Source organism: Diabrotica undecimpunctata, chromosome 6, assembly GCF_040954645.1.
Source record: "Diabrotica undecimpunctata isolate CICGRU chromosome 6, icDiaUnde3, whole genome shotgun sequence".
Taxonomy (NCBI): domain Eukaryota; kingdom Metazoa; phylum Arthropoda; class Insecta; order Coleoptera; family Chrysomelidae; genus Diabrotica; species Diabrotica undecimpunctata.
The window spans coordinates 29,115,735-29,136,841 of NC_092808.1; the positions used below are offsets into that span (position 1 = coordinate 29,115,735).

The window sequence follows — 21,107 nt, forward strand, 5'->3', positions numbered from 1 at the left end:
CGTATATATGCTGGCATTTGACCAATATCCCTACGCAATAATTCAATCTTGTTTAAAAGCCGGTTTTCCAAGGGTGCACTCTGTTATATGTCTTTCCGACATTGTTAACCCGTCGTGTTCAGATCTTAATTCCCATTACATTAGCTGTTGCTGTTGCTGAACAGTCAATAAGAACGTGCAAATATTCCAGCGTATAGGCTTCTGCGATGTAATTGGGTAGGAATTCAGTATTTATAATTTGTAACAGAGCAACTAGATTTTTAGTTTATTTTTAGTAGCGGTGGTCTGCTAAGTGGGTTTATTCCATTAAACTCTTCTACAGCACGTGCCATTTTGCTTCTGTATCTGTAGAGTAGAGAGGGCGAGTTAAGTTTCACAGCACTTAAGCCACAATTGACCCATTGTGCATCCTCCCATGGATCTGTCACCCTTAGCTCATTGTCCATCCTGTCATTTCTAGGAAGGTGGACAAGTCACCAGGAGACATCTCTCTTATGTGGGCAGGTATGGGTCAGGACTCGCCGAACGCGTACTCTCGTATTAACGATAACTCTGGGCATTCACATAGGACATGCTCTACAGTTTCGTCTTCTCGTTCACACTTCCTACATAGAGGTGTGTCTGCTAGCCCCAGTGTGTGGAGGTGTTTGCTTAGTTGACAATGACCAGTTAAAAAACCAACTGTCAAACGTAGGTTTTTCCTGGTCATTCCCAAGTACTTCTTTAATGCTGACCCTTCAAGGTTACTTAGTGTTACCCTGGCAAGTTTACATCCTTTCCCTTCTTCCCATCTTTTTACGGTTTGCGTATGGGAGTGACATTTGACAATTTCCGCTATTGTTGTAGTTGACCAACCAAAAAGATCCCCAGGTCCTAAGAGTCTTAGGCCTGCCGCCTTCCTAGATAATTGGTCAGCAATGCGGTTGCCTTTATTCCTATTGTGTCCTTTAACCCATCTCAGGATGGTGGTATTACCATCCGAAGCTTGAGTTAGTGACTCGTGACACTCCATTACTAAACCTGATGTGACACGTGGTCTATTCAAGGTTAGTAGCGCTTGTCTGCTATATGTACAGATCATTATGCATCGTGCCATTTTGGTTACCAGGATATCCAGTATCTCGTTGTTGTCCTATTGTGTATTATTAGGTTCAGTTTCTTTGCAGGGCAAGCTCAGGAATCTGCCTGTGGATTTCATTAGGGACTTGATCCACATTTTCCTTTTGGTTATTAATCTCCCGTGCGACTTCACTTCTGATGGTATTGCTATTGCGTCTAGTCTCTGGGATAAGATTGTTCTTATAATTACCCGGTACTGATCTGCAACTCGTTGTTCAGTTACTTGAATTTCTGGGTACTGCCTGCAAAATTCGGAATAGAGATTTTGTAGATACTCGATTGTTTCTTGACCGAGGTTTGTAACCTGGTAATAGAAGCGTAAAATATTTTCATTCATGGACATAGTCCATTTCATGCGCTGCCTCGGTCGTCCCGCTTGAGTGAGCGGCGGCTGATGTTCCAGCGCAGCACCTTCACCGAGTGGAGCTCTTGGTATTGTTTGGCTCGCTTGTGGTTGTTCTTGTTGTTGCGCTGTAGCTGATTGTACGACAGAGGCCCGCCTCCTCAGCAAGCTGCCACCGACGTCTCGCATGCTGTCACGTCCAGCGCCGGCTCCAGACGTACCCTGGCGATCCCCAGGTAGCGACCCTAAACACAAATTATACAACCCCATTTTCATGGGTATGCATTTTATACCTACTGCCAGATGTCCCAGTATCCCTGCTACCCTCTATCAATCCCCAATTCGCAGGGGGTCGTGCTGCTCCTAATTATTATGATTCATATTATAATTATTTCAGACAGCTACACGATCGATCTGAAATTTTGAGGGTTTGTTAAGGACCATAATACCCAACTTTGGACAGAATAACAAATGGCTAGGTTGATTTTTACATTAGTTATAACAAATAACGTTTTTGCCTTATTTTGCAGTTGTTTTTGAAGCAACAAAAATAATTTTACAACTTCTAGAAATCGCCATTTTACAGCTTTTTGATGTTTTAAAAGATAAAGTTTTGTAATTTTACCTCAAATGTTAAGCTTTTCAATGGTAAGCAAAAAATCAAAAAAATGGCATTTTTTACACTAGATAGTTAATAATTAAAAGAAGATGCCGAAATTTATGCGGAAAACATATAAGTTTTCTTTATATAAGCCTATAATAACTAAAAAAACTGTCAAATATCTGGATTAGTCACGGTCCCGAACAGGGTCTATTTTTTGCTTATTTCCCTGTACCATAACGTAGAGCCCTTGATAGACCATGAGTTTTTATTCTATTATTTGAAATTAAAGATAAACCGGCAACGCTGCTGAGAATATTATCTAAGAGAATCTATTTATAGAAAGTCACAATCGGGTAACATAAAACGGTTGCCGCTTATTTTATTTATTCATTCCAACAATGCAAACAGTTCATTAGAAAATTGTTACTCATCTAATTGATGCATTGTCCGAATTATGTATAGATATAACTGAAAATTTATACCAAAAATAAATACCTAACTACATAATGTATATTGATATCAAACGTTTTATTTATAATGTTAACTGTATTTGGATAACCGACAATGATGTTGTAAAAGTCAATATTAAATAAAATATAATATTCCTACAATTGATTAGATCTAATTCAAATTCAAAATCTACAACATGACTTGTGCCTCCTCCAAATAATGGACATTTAAATCAACGAGAATTTGATCAATAGTACCTAAATTTAAGTTCGTGTTTTTTGTTGTAATACCACGAAAATTAAAACTTTTCTTCTGTTTATTAAATAATTGACCTCATACAATGAAATAAACTATATATAGATTATGAACTGGTTATAAAATTATTTGAAATTTTTTTACTACAAGCGAACACTTGGCAACGTTGGGGCAGCGGTATGAATGGATTTAATAGTGACCACCGTAACCTAGACACTACTGTTACTGTAATCCAATATTCCCCTCCCATGCAGCAAACTGACAGATAACCATGTGGATTTGCGGTTTATATGCATTTGAATTTTCGTTTCTGCCATTTCGTTCGCGTGTTGTGTGTTGAGCACGTGGATTCCGTCAAATAAAACATTGTGATGTGCGAAGCCCAAAAATAGTTAGGTTAAGACATGATTGAAGACGTTGAAAGTAGTTTAGTGTCGTCAAAATTAGAAGTTGTCAGTGGCAAACAACAAAATGGGGTTGGAAACCACGAAGAAAACAATAACAAACACCCCGCAGATGGGGGATCAAGAGCTTGGGTGATAATGTTGGCGTCATTCTTTTGTAATGGAATATTATTTGGTGTCATCAATTCCTATGGTGTGCTTTATTCAGAATTCCACGATAATTTACTTAAAAGGAACGTTACAAATGCATCTGGAAAAGCAGGTAAGACAGTTTTGTTGGGAAGCTATTTTCTTGTTGCGTTTTAATATTATTTATATTTAATGGGAATAAAATTAGGTAATATTAATGAAAGTTGTTCTAAAATAAGCGTTTTTGTATTTTTAGAAACAGAATAATATTTGCCTTTTTAAATTTTATTAAAACTATTAACAGTTAAGTGTTTCTAGGTACTCTACAGTCTACACTGTAATATATTACTGTTAATTATTTCGAATTCTAAAACTTTTGTCAATTTATTTTGATATTAATCGAAATTTAAATTTCATGAGATACGTAATAGTAGTCGTACAGATGTGATATCTAAAAACGACACGAATAAACAGTTTTGCTGAAAATGTCAATTTGTCCAAAAAACATGCAAAAAAGGTTGCCATTCCTACCCTCGTAAGAGAGTAAAACGGAAGACATCGGTTTACCAAGAATCTGTACGCCATAGAAAAACTGTTTCAGACAAAAAATGTAGCTGAGATAATTTTGAACAAAATTGTTTATTAGTATTTTTCGTGTACAAGACACCGTTCTGTCAGAAACATGGTTGAAGAGACCGGCGATTTTGAATGTCAGTTAAGCGCGCGAAATCAATTTTTTAAAGAAAATGCGTATCAACTCGACGGTAACAATTCGATATCTTTTAATCAGAGTGTCCTATCCACAAAAATCAAAATGCGTTTTAAAGGTGAAGAGTGCAATTTTTGTATTTTGTCGCAAATAAAGTTAGTTTCTATAAAGCTATTAAACGTGTCGCGATTTTTGCCATTTTTTTCGTTTCTCGTAAGATCAATAAAATGTGTCACTTCCATTGAACGGTCGCTGCGGAATTTCCATTATTAGAGTCTAATATTCAAAACCTATAACATAAAATTTCGATTTTTTCAACAAATACTTAGGAGTCATTTCAAGTATGCCTAAAACACTGATTAAACTTTCACATTAAAAACGTCTCACATCCTAGGAAATCCCCCCAGGAAGACGGTGTTGGTTGAAATTAAAGGTTGTTGATGAACATGTATGAATAGTTTTTTCGCTCAGAGAATACGCGCTGTTTTTAAGTTTACTAACACGGACGGTATCAATATTACTCGGTCAGCAGGTAGGCAGGTACCCCAAAGTTGGTTTGTCAAAGTCAATAATATAAGATTATCCCCTAATGAGACAAAGTATTCTACGGCAATAATAATAGTATAGGTTCTTCTTAGGGTGCCTGTCCGTTCTGAACGTTGGCGATCATCCTGGCTATGATGACTTTGTTGGTTGCTATGCGAAATAGCTGTGTTGAGGTCTTTCTATACCATGCTCTCAGGTTAGCAAGCCAGGATATTCTTCTTCGTCCTGGGGCCCTTTTATCTTGCAAAATGCATTGGAGTCCAGAGATGTCCATAGTATTGCAGCTTACGGCCCTTCACGATGTTGACCAAATCCGCGGTTGTGTTGATCCTCCGCAGTACTTCTTTATTGGTGACTTTATCTGTCCATGGTATCTTCACGATCCTTCTGTATAACCATAGCTCAAAAGCCCGAAGTTTTGATAGATTCCGCCTTCAATGTCCACGTTTTTACTTCCTACAGAAGCACTTGTTTTTGTTTCTAGGGTGAGGTCATATAAACACGAGCTCATAGTTATGAATGCACTTTTTGACTTTCCGGTGCGACATTTAATCTCTTGGGGATTGTCCCACGGCGCATTGATTATAGTTCCCAAGTAGTTATAGTGTGAGACACTTTCAATTCTCTTTTGATTCACACACAGATTTGTTCCAGTTATGTTTTTCTTGCTGATGATCATTAGCTTGGTTTTGCTGGTATTTATATCCAGTCCATATGTTCTACTTTTTTCCGTTATTTTGTTCATTCAGTTTTGCAGGCCTTCTATGGTATTAGAAAACACTATTGAATCATCTACATACCGCAGGTTATTGAGCTTGACGCCATTTATTGAGATGTCTTCATCAATATCTTTTAGAGCCACTTCAAAAATGTGCCCCGAGTACAAATTTAATATCAGAGGTGAAATTATGCACCCCTGTCTCACTGCCCTTAAGATTTTGACCTTATCTGTATATTTTCCATCAATTCGGAGCATCGCTGATTGATTCCAATACAGGTTAGCTATTATTTTTAGGTCTCTTCCGTCAATCCCTGTCCTCTTCAGCACTTCCATCATTTGTTCATGCCTGACTCTATCGAAAGCCTTCCTGTAGTCAATCAGGCATGCAAAAACATTACAGCTGACATCTCTACATTTCTAAAACAATACCTGCACGCTAAATAAAGCTTCCCTCGTACCAACGGCGTTCACAAATCCAAACTAATTGGGCGCAATTTGTTGCATTTCCGGGACATTTTTGTGTGGATGACTTTTAAAAACAGCTTCAGCAGATGGCTCATTAGGCTTATGGTCCTATAGTCTTCACAAACTTTTGCTTCTGGTTTTTTGGATAATAGTACGAACTCCGATTTGGGCCACTCTACTGGTATTTTTCCTGCCTTGTATATTTCAGTTATTTTTATTTGTTCTGCATCTAATAACTTCGACAGTTCTGCAGGAATTTCATCAAGTCTCAGTGCCTTTCCATCCTTCATTTGTCTGACGGCTGCTGTTATTTCTTCTGGTAGGATTTCGGGACCTGAATTTTCTTCAATGGTGGGTTCTTGTACTATTTTCATATGTATTCATAGTATAGATATGCCTTAAAAATCCAAAAAAATTATAAAATTATAAAAGATACAACTTTTACAAAATTCGTGCTTTTTATTTTCTTATTACTATTAGTGTTAACCCTTTCGATACTGTTGCCGTAAAAGTACGAGTTTCATTTGTAGCTTTGATAAGCGAGCGCCGTACTGTTACGCAAATTAATCTCCATCGTTCAGGTTCTGTCACCGTACGTTTTTAAGTATTTACATCTTTGAAGAGCTATAATCGTAATAGTACGTTCTACATTGTCCATCTTGTTTACTAGTATTGTTCATGTACGTTACGATCCACAAATACACCACACTGATGCCGTACATACCCGGCAGCACCTCACCCACCCTAGCGCCGTACTTTTTGAATACCGTTTTTTGAAGATTTACGAAAAAAATCCGCTTCTTCGATAAAACGAATATAAACAAACTGCCGACAAACGAAAAACGATTCAACCCCTTCAGTATTAAAGAATGTAAACTACTGTGTGGCAGTCTCGACCGCGAAGTGCAAAATTTTCCCGACGCCGTATATGAGCAACGCGCAACCGATACTTAGCCGATAGCGAAAGGGTTAAGAGTGTTTATGGAGTCTTTTTTAAAGTAGATATATGTAACTAAGCAAATTAGTTCATACCTCTAAGTAATTTAAAAAAAAACCTTATTGGTTTCAACTACATATGTACGGCATGGCTTATGGCCTTGAAGGTAACCCTTAACCTCTATTAGAAGATTTGCATTTGTAGTGAGTTGCCAGCTGCAATCAAATATGCTTTTTATAGTAACGGAAATATGGAATTTAAAAAATTAGAAAGTTATGTTGTTTAATTAGATAACTTCATATTTTATCATATTACTTCATAAAACATATATTATATTCTTCCTAAAATGTTAAAGGTGTTTTAAAATAAACTTTTGAAAAACTGCACATATTTTCTCATTAAACGGACTCTAGTTATTGGAATTTCCGAAATTCCTGTATTAATCATAATCATCGTTAATAATTCACCCTGCTATTTCCCTGCAGTTGTTTACATGATTTTTCATCTACTGGACTTACATCATAGAGTTTGAATTATTTAAGCTAATCATTGTTTACTTACGTGTATATTTTTGTTTCATTATATTTCACGCTGTCTGTGGTCAGTTTCAAAATTACTCAACAAAACGATAAGCTGTTTAAAACACATTTAATAAACAATTTTAATGGGAAAACTTGGAATTAACTTTATTCGACAACGGTTAATAAATTCGTTGTGACGTTAAAACTACGTAAATGAAAATTGATTAACAAAAAAATCATTTGAAGTTATCTAGAAATGCACTAAATTTTTGTTACAATGAAAATTTTTATGACTTTTTTATATTGTATAAAATGCGTACAATCCTGAATATAATTATTTATAAGTGGTATTCGTCTGCGTCCGGGAAAAAATTCGTTCTGTTTTTTTATAGACATGCTAATAGATGGCGCCAATAATAAATAATAAAGGATTATTTTAATATTGTTTGGTATTTTGACGTAAATGGACAGCGTAAAGGGATATGGATCAACCCAGATGGCAGTGTCAAAAATGAAATAGATTATATCATAACAAACACCAAAGAAATAATCAAAGACATCGAAGTACTCAACAAGTTTTCCGAGCTAAGATACTATTAAATGCCAAATTGGAAAGAACAAAGATTATCCTAAAAACACGAAAACAGAAATGGATTCCTACAGAAAACAACGACCTGTATCAAGATACACTAACCAGACATATACAAGACTTACAAGATGAAATATAAGATGCAGATCAAGCAAATGATGGCATAACAAAGGCACTAACAGGAACGAAAAGGGAGTGCTGCTCGACCATTCTCAATCATAAAGAAAAACTAAGCAAAAATACCAAAGAGCTAATAGGTAAAACAAGACAGTTGACTGATAAATACGACTTCAACTACACAACAATGAAGAAATTAAATATAGATATCCACCGGTCAAGCCGAAAAGACGTAAGAGAAAACATTACAAGAGAAATAATTAAAATAATTCAAGAAAATAAAAGTTTTAAAGTTTTGAGGCGAAATACGAACAACATAGGCAAAAAAAATGTACAAAATAAAAAACAAAGATGGAAACATTACTACGGATAGAACCAAAACTATTGATGTCGAATCCTTTTATTGCGAAATGTATGAGCAGCGACGAAAGGCAATATCAGCCCCTGAAAAAAACCACAAACCAGGAATCAGAATCAACGCCAGAAATAAGTCAATACGAAATCGAAACGGCACTTATAGAAATGAAAAATAACAAATCCCCTGGCGATGACGAAGTAGTGATCGAGGCGATCAAACTAAGTGGAAATAAAATTATCAAGGCTTTGGCCAAGTTTTTCACCGAATACATCTACCAAGGAAAAACCCCTTCTCAATCGAAAAATGGTCATTGTTTTATTATACAAGCAAGGAGACATAATAGATCTAAAAAACTACCGTTCTACAAGTTTGCTTTCACTTATACATAAACGTCTCACAAAAATTATCAAAAAAAGACTGGACGCTAAGTTAGACTTCTATCAGCCTAGAGAACAAGCTGACTTTAGATCGGGATAGAGCACTAACGATCACTTACTAGTGATAAAAAACCTGATAGAGAAGTCTGCAGAATACAATTAACCATTGGCACTGATATTCGTGGCCTACGAGAGCATTCTACCATAAGCCATCAAAAAATATTAAAAGCATTGGCAGAATGCCGAATAGACCAGCGCTACACTAACATAATCAAATATACCTACCAAAAAGTCTCAGCTAGCGTAAGACTATCTGAACAAGAAACAAATAAATTCTGTATACAGCGAGGAGTACGGCAAGAAGACACCGTCTCTCCAAAGCTATTCACGACGCTTTTAAAATATACTTGTAAGAAGGCACATCTAAACAAGCATGGTATCAATATAAATGGAGAGAAGCTCGGTCATTTGAGATTTGCAGATGACATCGTCCTTATAGTCGATCGTATGGATGATGCAATAATAATGTTTAAAAAATTATATCACTAAAGATTAATATGAACAAGACGCAAATAATGACTAATCTGATGCTAAATCGAAATATTGCTGTTGATAGAAAGGATATTATGCAGACTGCATCGTTTAAGTACTCGTTCGTTTAAAAGTTCGGTCGGGCAGAGATAACCAGACATGTGAGCTCCCACGTCGCATAGGATGAGCAGCGTTTGTTAAATTAAACTATGTATTGAAATAGGACCTACTCATATGCCTCAAAAGGAAAATATTTGACTAATGTGTGTTGTACTCACTTATGGAGCGGAAACATTAACACTCACAAAAAAGGTAGTGAATGAGATTCGCTTGCCTCAGAGGGCTATGGAGCGCCAGATGTTGGGTGTCTCTCTGAGATACCGAATCCCAAACGAAGAAATACGTTGTAGAACAAAAACAAAAGGAGCCATCGAAAAAATCGCGTCGCTAAAATGGAATTGGGAAGGACACGTCGCCAGATTCTCAGACAACCGATGGACAAGACAAGACAAGATCAAGACAAGAAGCACTACGGAGCAGAGGACGCCCACCGACCAGATGCACTGACAACCTGAAGAGTGTTAGCAGTAACTGGATGCAAGCCGCACAAGACAGAGACAGATGGAAAGAGCTGAGGGAGTCCTATGTCCAGCAGTGGACACATACAGGTTGATGATAATGATGATAAAAACAATAACATTAAACTAGAACAATAATAGAAGGAACCGCTAATAAAATTTCAAATAGGGGCTATGTTACAAAAAATGTTAAAAATAACCTCCCTGAAACGTGACACAATATTCAATTCTTAGCCGCATTGGTTGTCGTTTTTGCACAAATATTCCTGGTGTATTTCATATTATCTTACAGTCGGGTTTCTTTAAAGAGCGAAACCAATCTATAATAGATATTAAAAAAAAAAAGAAATTGCAGTAGGACGAAGAAATTATTTAAGATCTGTAAAAAACCAAGGGCTGTACAAATATCTTTTTTGTTTTTAGCTATATGAAACTTCCATTAATGAGGGTCATACAAAGGGGAAACTGCTTAACAAACCATCAAAATTTCAGCTCTAAAATTTTACCCATCAATTAGTTTAAAAAATATTCAAATTTTTTATTGCATAGGTCTTATTTTGTAATGTTTTGTTTCTTTTTTTAAATGTTTTTGTTTCTGTCAAATTTAAATTGATAACATGCATCAGTATTGCCTTAAAGTTAGTAATTTTTGATATAAAAGGTGTAAATCGCAATGTCAATATAACACTCCGGACAAGAATGCCGCTAAGAAGTTTTTATTATTTTTTTTTAACAAGAGAAATCTCAGTCAGTGTCGTATTTATTTATTTTTTTTTAAACGGAGACCATTACCCGTAAGCGCGCAAGAGTACGCCCATAAATGATGAATATAAAATTCTAAATAATTGTATGGCAAAAAATGCACAATAACTACCCTTAAAACAGACCAAATTTTATTTGCATAACCCAACCGGTTTCAAAGCAATAAATAAATCGTCAGATTATAGAAAAAATTTCAACGACCCTTAGCTCGGAAAAGGAAGCATTTGCAGACATACATTTATATAGAAAATATCATTATTTTTTCATGAAGAATCACCCCCTGAAGTTTGTCGCACTTATTTACTAACTCCCTACATATTTTTCACTTATATATTATTCAAATGGGCACGTTGAAGCTCTGTAACTTTGTGAAATAATTGAGTCTTGTGACAATGAAAACTTTTGATCAGCATGACCAAAGCTACATCTCTTCAAAGTTTGAGCCAATTTAAAGGGGAGAGTAGGGTATTTTTTGCGTTTTTATTTTTATTTTTTTATTGGATAGTATAATCGAGAGTATCCAGTTAAAATTTCAGGGTGATCGGAGCAAAATTGATGGGGTTATAGGCATTTATGTGTGAGTGAGGTGAGTGAGTGGGATGAGTGATTAAATTGAGGGAGTGAGTAAAGTGATTGAGTGATATGAGTGATTGAGATGAGTGAGTGAGTGAGGTGAGTGAGATGACTGAGTGAGGTGAGTGAGTCCTCACATAGAAATTGGAATAAGTACAGTGTCAGGTTCTCATAATTATGCACTCGCGGAAGATAACAGTCGAATTACTAGAGCAAATAAAATGGCTGCAAGTGCAACAAAAAAAAAGGCAGAGTTTGTCAAAAGCAGGAGCAAAAAGATGCTCTACAAATTTTAGCACGTCGATGTATGGGCCTGGAATAGGCAATACTGTGTGAGTATAAAAAAAATAAGCTTATTTTTTAACGCGTTTTTCTTGGGATAATAATAACTCGGTGTACACTGTATCTCAAAAATTATATGATCGATTCTTCTCAAATTTTGCACACTTCTATTATAGATAAATTGCTATGTCGCAACGTTTAGATATTATTTATTATGTTGTTATAATTAATTTTACATCAAATTTTTCAAATTTTAATAAAAAATTTTCGAAATTTTAAAAAATTCGTGTTTTTTTTACTTCTAAAATGTGAACAAGGGATAAAATGAACAATATCTCGACTTTGAGACCTAGGGAAACTCATGAACTAACGAAATATTTTTGGTTTTTTTTTTTCAAACGATGATCAAGTTGTAAGTTACGATGAACAGTGCAAGGTAACTTTTTTTTCATCTGGGAAAATTAGCTGTAATTTTTTTAAATTTTTAATGTTTTTGTACCAAAATGTCTTTACTCTTGAAATGTTATACTATAATATACTAATGTAATATAAATAAATTTATATTAAACAATTTAAAAAAAAATCTTAAAATATATTTAAAATATTGAAAATAAACCCTACCCCCCTAACTGAAATCGCTTTTATATTAGAAAAGTAGGGTGTTCTTTCCTTTTTTTTTCAACAGTATTTCGATATACCTACATACTATGGATTTATTGATACCAAAGTTATCTGCTATTAATTCAACAGTTTTATGAAAACGCCTTCCTACCTGGAGGCTGAAACATATAGTTCAGGAAATGAAGCTCGAAAAACGTTAAAACCTCGCAATTTTTTCGTCCTGCATGGATTGAGTTGAAATTTTAACAGAAGGTAGGTGATAGCCCAAGGATCAAAATCTATATCGAACCGAAGTGCGCTGAAGGGTTTTAGGGGTGAAAACTACCCCTAATTGTCAAAAATTATAAAATAACATATTAAACCTGAATATGGGTAAGATTTGGTTTGAATTAGTTAAATAATGATTATTTTATACTTTTGAATAGAGTTCCATCATATTTCAACACTTAAAAAGCAACCCTTGTTAGAGATTAATGTAAAAAATTACTAATTCTAAAAAAATGATTTCGCCTTGGATCAATTTGGATAAAAATTTGGATTTAAGCTCAACTCACCCTCTGCTTTATAGTTTATGTCATGCAGATGAACCCTGATTGTTCTTAGGGGTGAAAACTACCCCTAATTTTCAAAAATTGTAAAATAACATTACAAATCTTAAGATGAGTGAAATTTGGTTTGGATTAGTTAAATAGTGATTTTTTTATACTTTAAAATACAATTTCATAAATTTCCAACCCTAAAAAATCAATTGTTATGAGTGGTATAGGTGAAAACAATTTTTTGCCAAAATTTTGCAACTTTTCAACTTTTGAAAATCACCCTTTAAAACATTGCAGTTTTTATAAACAAATTTAATAGATATAAATTGAAAAAAGTAGAATTAAATACAAAAAAATTTATCAACATAAAAAGGCACCATATATTCTTATACATTTACATAAATAGTGAATACTAATAATTAATACATAAAAAAGTAATTAATACATAAAATATTGAAAATATTTACATTTATAGGTAAAACAATTATAATATTAATTTTATTCGTCATCAATTACATCTTCATCGTGATCTATGTCATCCTCATCTTCTTCAATTATTGGTGGACTATTATTGCACCCTTCACCTGAGCACCCAAAACAAGTAGAGTTACAGTATAAACCAACTTTTCTGCACCCACATGAAACGCCGCATCCTTTTTTGCATTGGCAAAAAATAATTTTCAAAAGTTCATCGGGTGCAGGTTGTTTATTCATGCGTACGGGTAATAACAAACCATCTTTGGAAAACCATCCCCAATCTGTTGCTCTGATATTTTCATTGCCAAGCCACTGTTGAATTTGGTAATAGCATCTTTTTGAATGCTCATCTAAGGCATCAACAGTGGGCAGAAGGGATGATAGCTTAACCGCACAATTTTTCGTTGTAGCTTTGATGAACTGTCCGTACCGCATCTGCTCGAGAAAAGCTTCCAAATCTTTTATTTTTTTTAACTTGGTAAGCTGCGTGTCTTTAACAGTTCCGTACAACATTATTGCACAGTATCTGCCAGCATCTAAAATATCTTCAAGCTTAGCAGTACTACTGTAAAAAATTTCGGCATGTTCCCTCATGTCCGGTCTTTTTTGAAGAATATCAAAAATATTTTTTTTACCTTTATTGTAAAAAGCAGATACAGTATCACAGCCAGTAAAAGCATGGGAAAAAGCTATTAATTTTGAACTATCTGGGTACCCTATTTCAAAAAATTAATTGGTTTTTTTAACGTATTTCCTTCACTTTTAACGATAGAGTGTTTCTTTAAAAACGATTTTGTAGAGGTTTTTAAGAGCTACAAGGATCTGTGAATTAAATCTTTTTGGAACCCTTGGTTTTTAAATGGGGTGAATTTAAAGGGCTCGAAAAATATGGTGCTTGATCGTAAATCGATGCTTTAAACGGCTATATCTCGCCAAATATTCATTGTACAACAAATCTAAATAAAGGAAAATTTTAGTCATTAAAAAAGCTACAATTTAGTACATTTTGATTTTTTTCATATATTCAGTTATTTCGGGGATATTTAAAAAAAGAAGGGTAAAAAATATGAAATTGTAAATCATTTCCTGCTTTAAGCTGTACTTTTTCTAAAACTAAGCATTTTAAATGGGTCAAACTTCTTGGACGTATTAACAATACATGTACAAAGAGAATTGCAGAAGGGTGAAGATCGATTTTAATTATGGGGGTAGTTAGGGGGTTGTTTTCATCGATTTTTTCGTAAAAAAAATGAGGTATTGACCTTATTTTCATCATAACTCACTCAATTTTTGAGCTAGAGTCTTTTTTTATGATAGATCTATTTATGCTCTTTAAAAAAGGTTCTATGAGTTTTCTTCCAAAAATGCATCATTTTCCCGATATTTGACTTTAAATCTTTCAAATTTGGCATTTGAAGAAAACCGCTGAACATTGATAGGCCGTATTTCGGATCCTATTATATCGCAAAAACATTTTAAAAAATGAATTTTATTTGTCTTTTTAAAAGCTACAAATTTGTTCTCTACAATTTTTTTGATAAAATGCACCATTTTCTAGTTATTCGCGAAAAATCGATTAAAAACGTCGATTTTTTTTATTTAAAAGTTGTTACTTTCAATCGCGAATAACTTGAAAAATATCAGTTTTACAAAAAAAATGTATAGAACATTTTTTGTTTAGAATCACTTTTTTAATCGAAACCTGTGGTTAAAACGTAAAAAAAATTTTCACCCCCGAGATGACGAATTCTCATTATAAATTAATTACAAAAGTAAAATGCAACAATAAAATAGTTTTAGAAGAATACATTTGTTTATTAAATATATTTATTGTTCATGATAAACCATAAAAAAATAATGAGTGAACGTTTATAAAGATTTTGTAGAAAAATTACATAAAATATATAAGTACAGAAATGGTAATTACCTGACGAAATTTTTATCGAATATCAGATACATATTAAGTAACTTAATTTACATACTTGTGATGTCATTGCTTCGATATGAATTTGACGCCTAGGTTTATCTTATCATTACTGTAATTTCTGTAGTACACGTTTTTCCGTGAATCACTCGCTTAATGTTATAGTCCAGGGAAATAAGTTTTTCTCAGGACTTACAGATATAGACGCTAAGACGGAATTGCCAGGTATTTTAGTTAAGTTTTTCTATTAACATAACGTATTGGAAGAAAACCTATACGTTATGTGCAGACATTTCGAAGTTTTAATGTTTGAGTATGTATTTTAGTGTTTGATAATTATTAACAATTTAATAATTCAAAAAATTCGATTTTTTCGAATTTTCCTTTACCTTTCAAAAGTTATTTATTTATACTTAAATATAAAAACATTTTAACTGTTAACAGATAAAAAAAACCTTCAAAATGACGCATTCTAATTTTTTTTTAAATTAATTTATTTCTCCAAAATAATGAAATTATAGACTACAAGCCCATGGGATGTTTTTAATGAATCATGTAAAATCATTACTATAATATGTAATAACAACTTAAAAAACTATGCCGTTAATTTTTATTCGTGCAGGTGGCTACAACTCAATGGGGAGGGAGAATAAGGGGTGCAAAGGATTTTCGCGCTGTGTCTTGTAAACTATTAACCCTACATAAAATTTGATTAGCCATTATTTGTAGCAGATTAAATTGTCTACGACTGTAAAATGGAAATAAAAAAGTTATTAACAAAAACAACAAAAATATTTGAAAAAAATTTTTTTGGGCCTTATAACTTTTTTCATTTTACGATAAAATGACATCAGCGCAATATTATAGAGGGTTTTTTAAAGAATAATTTTTATTAAGTACAAATAATTTCATTTTTATACACTGGGGCTGAAGACTTACAACAACAAAAGGTCGTAATCTTCTAAAAGCAATAGAATTCAGCTATGATCTCTCATCATATCATACACCGGTTATTATGAGCCTGAGTACCACAGTTATAAACAACACACCACCTCTTCGACTTCCTTCAAAAAACACCAACTGGGCAGATTTTTAATCCTACCTAGAAGAAAACACCAATCTTAATCTGCGGATCAAATCTACACATGACATAGATACAGCAGCTCAATACTTCAACAAACTTGTGCAAAAAGCGACATAGCAATCTACACCACGAACTGAACGCAAACCAATACATACCACAAATGTTCCCCTGCATATTCGCCAACTTATTGCTGAAAAACGTCATGGGAGGAGAACCTGGCAAAGATCTAGAAACAACATAGATCTACGTATATTCAATAGACTTCGTAGGCAACTTGGAGTAGCCATCAAAGCCGCAAACACCGAAACCTTCGAACATTATATTACAAACCTTACAGCAAATGACCAGACATTATGGAAGACGACTAAGAAGCTTAAGAAGCCATACACTTACAAGACGCTGAACATCTTACAAACGTTGTTCTGAAGCTATTTTCTTGTGGCATTTTAAATTAATTACTATTTAAATGGGAATAAGCCACAATTAAAGGTTAAAATACGTTTATTGACGTTTCAATTTCCACTTCGGAAATCGTTCTCAAAATACCTATTTAGTATTTTGAGTTTTTGAAAGATTGCTGCTACAAAGGATATACGCAGATCATGATTGCTTAACATTACTACCAAAACATCAGTTTGGTTTTCGGGAAATTCACTCCACTACCCAACAAGTCTATCGAATGATAAATAAAATATCAAAAAGTCTTGAAGAAAAGAAATACTGTAACGCTATATTTCTAGACATCTCACAAGCGTTTGCAAAGTCTGGCTCAGAGGTCCGCTTTACAAAGTAAAAATAGCACTATCCAGTAACTATTTCCTCCTACTTTAATCCTACATATCAAATAGATATTTCTCTATAAAATTCAAAGACCAACAATCCAACCTCTGTCCTATCAACTCCGGAGTCCCATAGGGTAGTGTTCTAGGGCCGCTGCTTTTCTCACTCTACACAGCCGATATACGTGAGACTAATATTACAATCGCTTCCTATGCTGACGACGTAGCAATACTGGCTGTAAATGAATATCCCATACAAGCCTCACAAAACCTGCAACATCATCTGAACATACTCAGTGACTGGTATATGAAATGGAGAACAAAAGTAAATTAACTGGTAAACAAAATTAACTCAAATAAAATTTACCAACCGTCACAACATATGCCCACCTGTAAAAATGGAAAATGTAAGAATACCAACAGTAACAGACGCTAGATACCTTGACCTTCATCTTGACCAACGTCTCACTTGGAAGAAACATATCCAGACCAAAGGATTTAAAATTCCGGCAAATGTATTGGCTTCTTGGACGTAAATCAAATCTTAACATCCAAATCAAAATTCTTTTATACAAAGCCATACTCAAACCTATCTGGTTCTACGGACTACATTCATGGGGCTGTGCAAAGCCAACGTCCTGAATATCATCCAAAGATTTAAGTCTAAAGTGCTAAGATCGATAGTGGATGCACCATGGTACTTAAGTAATCAAACACTTCACTACGACTTAAAGATTCCTCATATCAGAGAAGAAATACATCGACCCACGGAGTCACAAAATGAACGTACCATTTACCATGAAAATAAGCTAGTAAGGGAATTATTCAACAATGGTTCAGCCACAAGAAGACTAGATAGAACTTGGCCCCAAGACCTACTTCAAAACTAAACCAAAATAGAATAAGGTGAGACATCATTGGATGTCTCTCATTCACGCCCAAAACCTGTAACACATTTACTTAATACTCTGTTATGATGTAGATTGTAAATAAACATAATTATAAAAAATAATAATAATTTCATTAATTTTTCTGGGTTTTACAGCGCTCCGAAGTTGGATAAGTTCTAGATTACTCGTAAGAATACAATAAAAACGAACCATTAGATTTGTTTTCTATTAGTTATATATTTTTTATCCATATAATTTTAAATCAATTTATCATTTTCTTAACATTATTCCTATGTTATTATTAATTTATTATCGACCCTTTCTGCCAGTACAAAACGTATTATTATAAATCATGTTAAGATAAATTTCTTGGTAATGTAAAGAACAAAACAAACTTTTCAAAACCTTCAAATAGACCTTCTCAAAACTGCTCTTCAATTTAGGCACTTAACAACCTGAAAAATAATTCCATATGAGTTTTCCAGCCTTGAAAGTGCATATTTTCATTTTTTTGAGATTTTAAATTGTTTATAACTTGAAAACTATCAACTTTAAAGAAAAATACCAAAATACTTTTGTGTTAAAAATGACCCAAAAATTGTAAGATAGTTCATATAGTTCAGATAGTTCATAAAATATTATAAGGAAATAGTAGGTTTTTTCCTGGTTTTTTCTCATGATTTACTATGGAATCACTAACAGGAGAATTTTAGTGTCATCATGGCATGTAGTTGTCTTTTTAAAGACGAATCACATGCTATGATTTTTTCTGACGGATATTCTCAACTTAAAGTTGATTTCATGTAATCAAATGAACTATCTCATCCCAAGAATGCAACTCAGCAATATCATAAATGGCTTAAAAATAGAGGGGTGCGCCCTAGTTTTCTTACCCCTGTACCATCCGATATGTATGGAGCTGCAAAAAAAGATCTAAACAACGATAAAAAACTATGTGTTTGAATACCGTACTGTATCAAATTGCCGAAAATGGAGTTAAAATTTTCCGAAAATCAAAGATTGTCCTTGCTACTGCTACCAATATTTTTGTACGGCATTAGGTCGCAGGTAATTATTTTTGTTTTACCTACCTAAGTTATACATGCCGTAAAAATATGTTTGGCCAAAATGCACCCCCACCCTCCTCCTGAGTGGTAAGTCTAACCTACCTGTGTAGCCACCTGTACCGATAAAAATTGACGGCGTAGTTTCTAAAGTTGTTATTACATATTATTGTAGTATTTATATGTGATTCATGAGTAAAATGACCCCTTAAAAATGTCCAATGGGTTTGTAGTCCATAAGGCAACTTTCCGACATACAAAAAAGATAAGTTGAAGAAGTAAAATGTTGGATAAGCTTAAACTAATGTCCTAATTTGTCGACTATGTCGCAATGGTTTGTTATTGCAAGATCAATTAGTGCAAAAAATAAATATTTATAGTAAATATGTCAGTTAACAACCTATATTTTTGAAACTTTAAAATGATAATTCATATTTTCTAAACAAAAACAAGGTTTAAAAAAAGATTGTTTTGTAACACATTGTTTTCATTTTAACTTAGAAATATATAAATACTTACAAGATGTATTATATAACAATGTCAAATTTAAAGAATTCGAAAAAGTAAAGAATTTTTATTGATGTTTTAATGTTTTTTCTGTGCACTGTTTACTTGATGTATTTTTTAACATTTTTTTTTAAATCCTGGTCCCTATTTACTCCAGAGAAATAAGCAATATTTTGTTTATAAATAATTTGAGTTGAGTTAATATTATGTATACCTAGTAACAAAACCTATATATTCTCCGCAGAAATTTCGGCGTTATTTTCTGTTGAAATTTTCGCTTACAGTTACAAAGTGATCTATTTGCACTATCTATTTTATATTAATACTCATAGTTTCAAAAGTCATGCATCACCCCTCGTATTCAGGATTTTTACACTTTTATAAATCCGTAACCTTATCACATATTTAATCGGCCCTTTTTATATAAAATACACTTTTTTGGTTTTTAATTTTATTTCAATGTCCATTTAATTGGTCTGGTTTTGCCAAGGTTTTGAAAAATTTATTGTGGTAAAATGTGTGACGTGATTTATAATGAATCTTAATTTAATTTCTAAATTGGACCGTGCAAGAATTATCTGTTTAGTTGAAGAAAGCCATTCACAGCGGTTCGTGGCGGAGAGCGTGGGTGTTTCTTAGAGTGATGTCTCACGGATATGGATTAGGTTTCTGGAGACAAATTCGATACAGAATAGAGCTAGCTTTGCTAGACCTCGATTTAGTAATGATCAGAATCAGAATTTCCATTCGGAGAAATTCTTCTATGTCTGAATCAGCCCTCCAAAGAGACTTCAGGCATGCTAAAGGAGTCAGAATATCGTTGCCTACAATAAGAACAATTGTCGGTTTAAGGAGTCGTTGACCATTAAGAGTTCATCATCTACAACCTAGACTATCTGAAGACAGAAGGTATTTGCCGTTTGGAATGGCCTGCGATGTCTCCAGACATGAACCCCGTTGAATATGCATGAGATGTGCTTTCCAGAAGTGCTGTACATGGCCGAAGGAATCCTCCTAGAACCCATCATGAACTTAAAAATTCTAGAGTAGAGAAAAGAGCTCTTTTCTCTATGTAAAGAGCGAAAACGATAGTGTTTTCAAGGGTGTACCGTAGTTGTATGTCGGAATAAAAGATTATTCCTAGCGTTGTTCAACAGCCTCCAGAAAGAGGCTACTAACTGATTTTATTGTTGATTAACAAAGTCGTTAATAATTGATCTTAGACTTCTGGATAACCAAATGCATTCGTGGGTCTTGTTTCGTACTATTATAAATTTCTTTATTTTTCTATTCTTTTAATTCTCTACATCTTTCGTACTGATTATTCTTTGTTGGTGTATTGGATTTAGTTTCAGCCGTGATATCAAGACTTATTGACTGTTTGCGTGGAAATTCTTATTGTTTGAGGTTACATCGCTAAAAAGTCTATTACACTGTTTAGTTGTCCTTAAGATATGCTATCTACTTACCCTATAGTCCAAAATAATTTAAGTATTAGTGGTCATCATTTTTTTTAAATAATTTTTTAACAGCATTTTTTATACATAATTACAGGCCGACATGATTTTTGGTGTTTTGAGTTTGACATGTGACACAAAATTAAAAAAAAAATTGTGAGATATTATGTACTAGTGCAAACAAATACCTTATTGATATTTCGTAAATTGTATTAACATTATTTCTTTAAAATACTTGATAGATCGACAGAAAATATTGTAGAACATTATTATTACATTTAAATGGCAACACTGCCATCACGTCAAAATTGAAAAAACCTTGTGAGATATTATATACTAACGCAAACAAGTACCTTATTGGGGCTTGTAAAGTTTGGTGATCAGGACAAACCTTG

General features: G+C 33.6%; 1 protein-coding gene across 3 annotated transcripts in view; it reads left to right on the forward strand.

Annotated features, from left to right (window-relative positions):
• Positions 1-3,012: 3,012 nt before the first annotated feature.
• The window catches only part of kar (monocarboxylate transporter 10-like protein kar), an 82,813-nt gene continuing 64,718 nt past the window's right edge, over positions 3,013-21,107 (forward strand). For 2 of the 3 annotated variants that reach the window (XM_072534535.1, XM_072534533.1), the window contains exon 1: positions 3,013-3,437. In XM_072534535.1, the coding sequence (XP_072390636.1) occupies positions 3,176-3,437 (262 nt within the window). In that variant the 5' untranslated portion in view covers positions 3,013-3,175. The remainder of the gene's footprint in view (positions 3,438-21,107) is intronic. The other variant, XM_072534534.1, reaches the window with a different exon arrangement.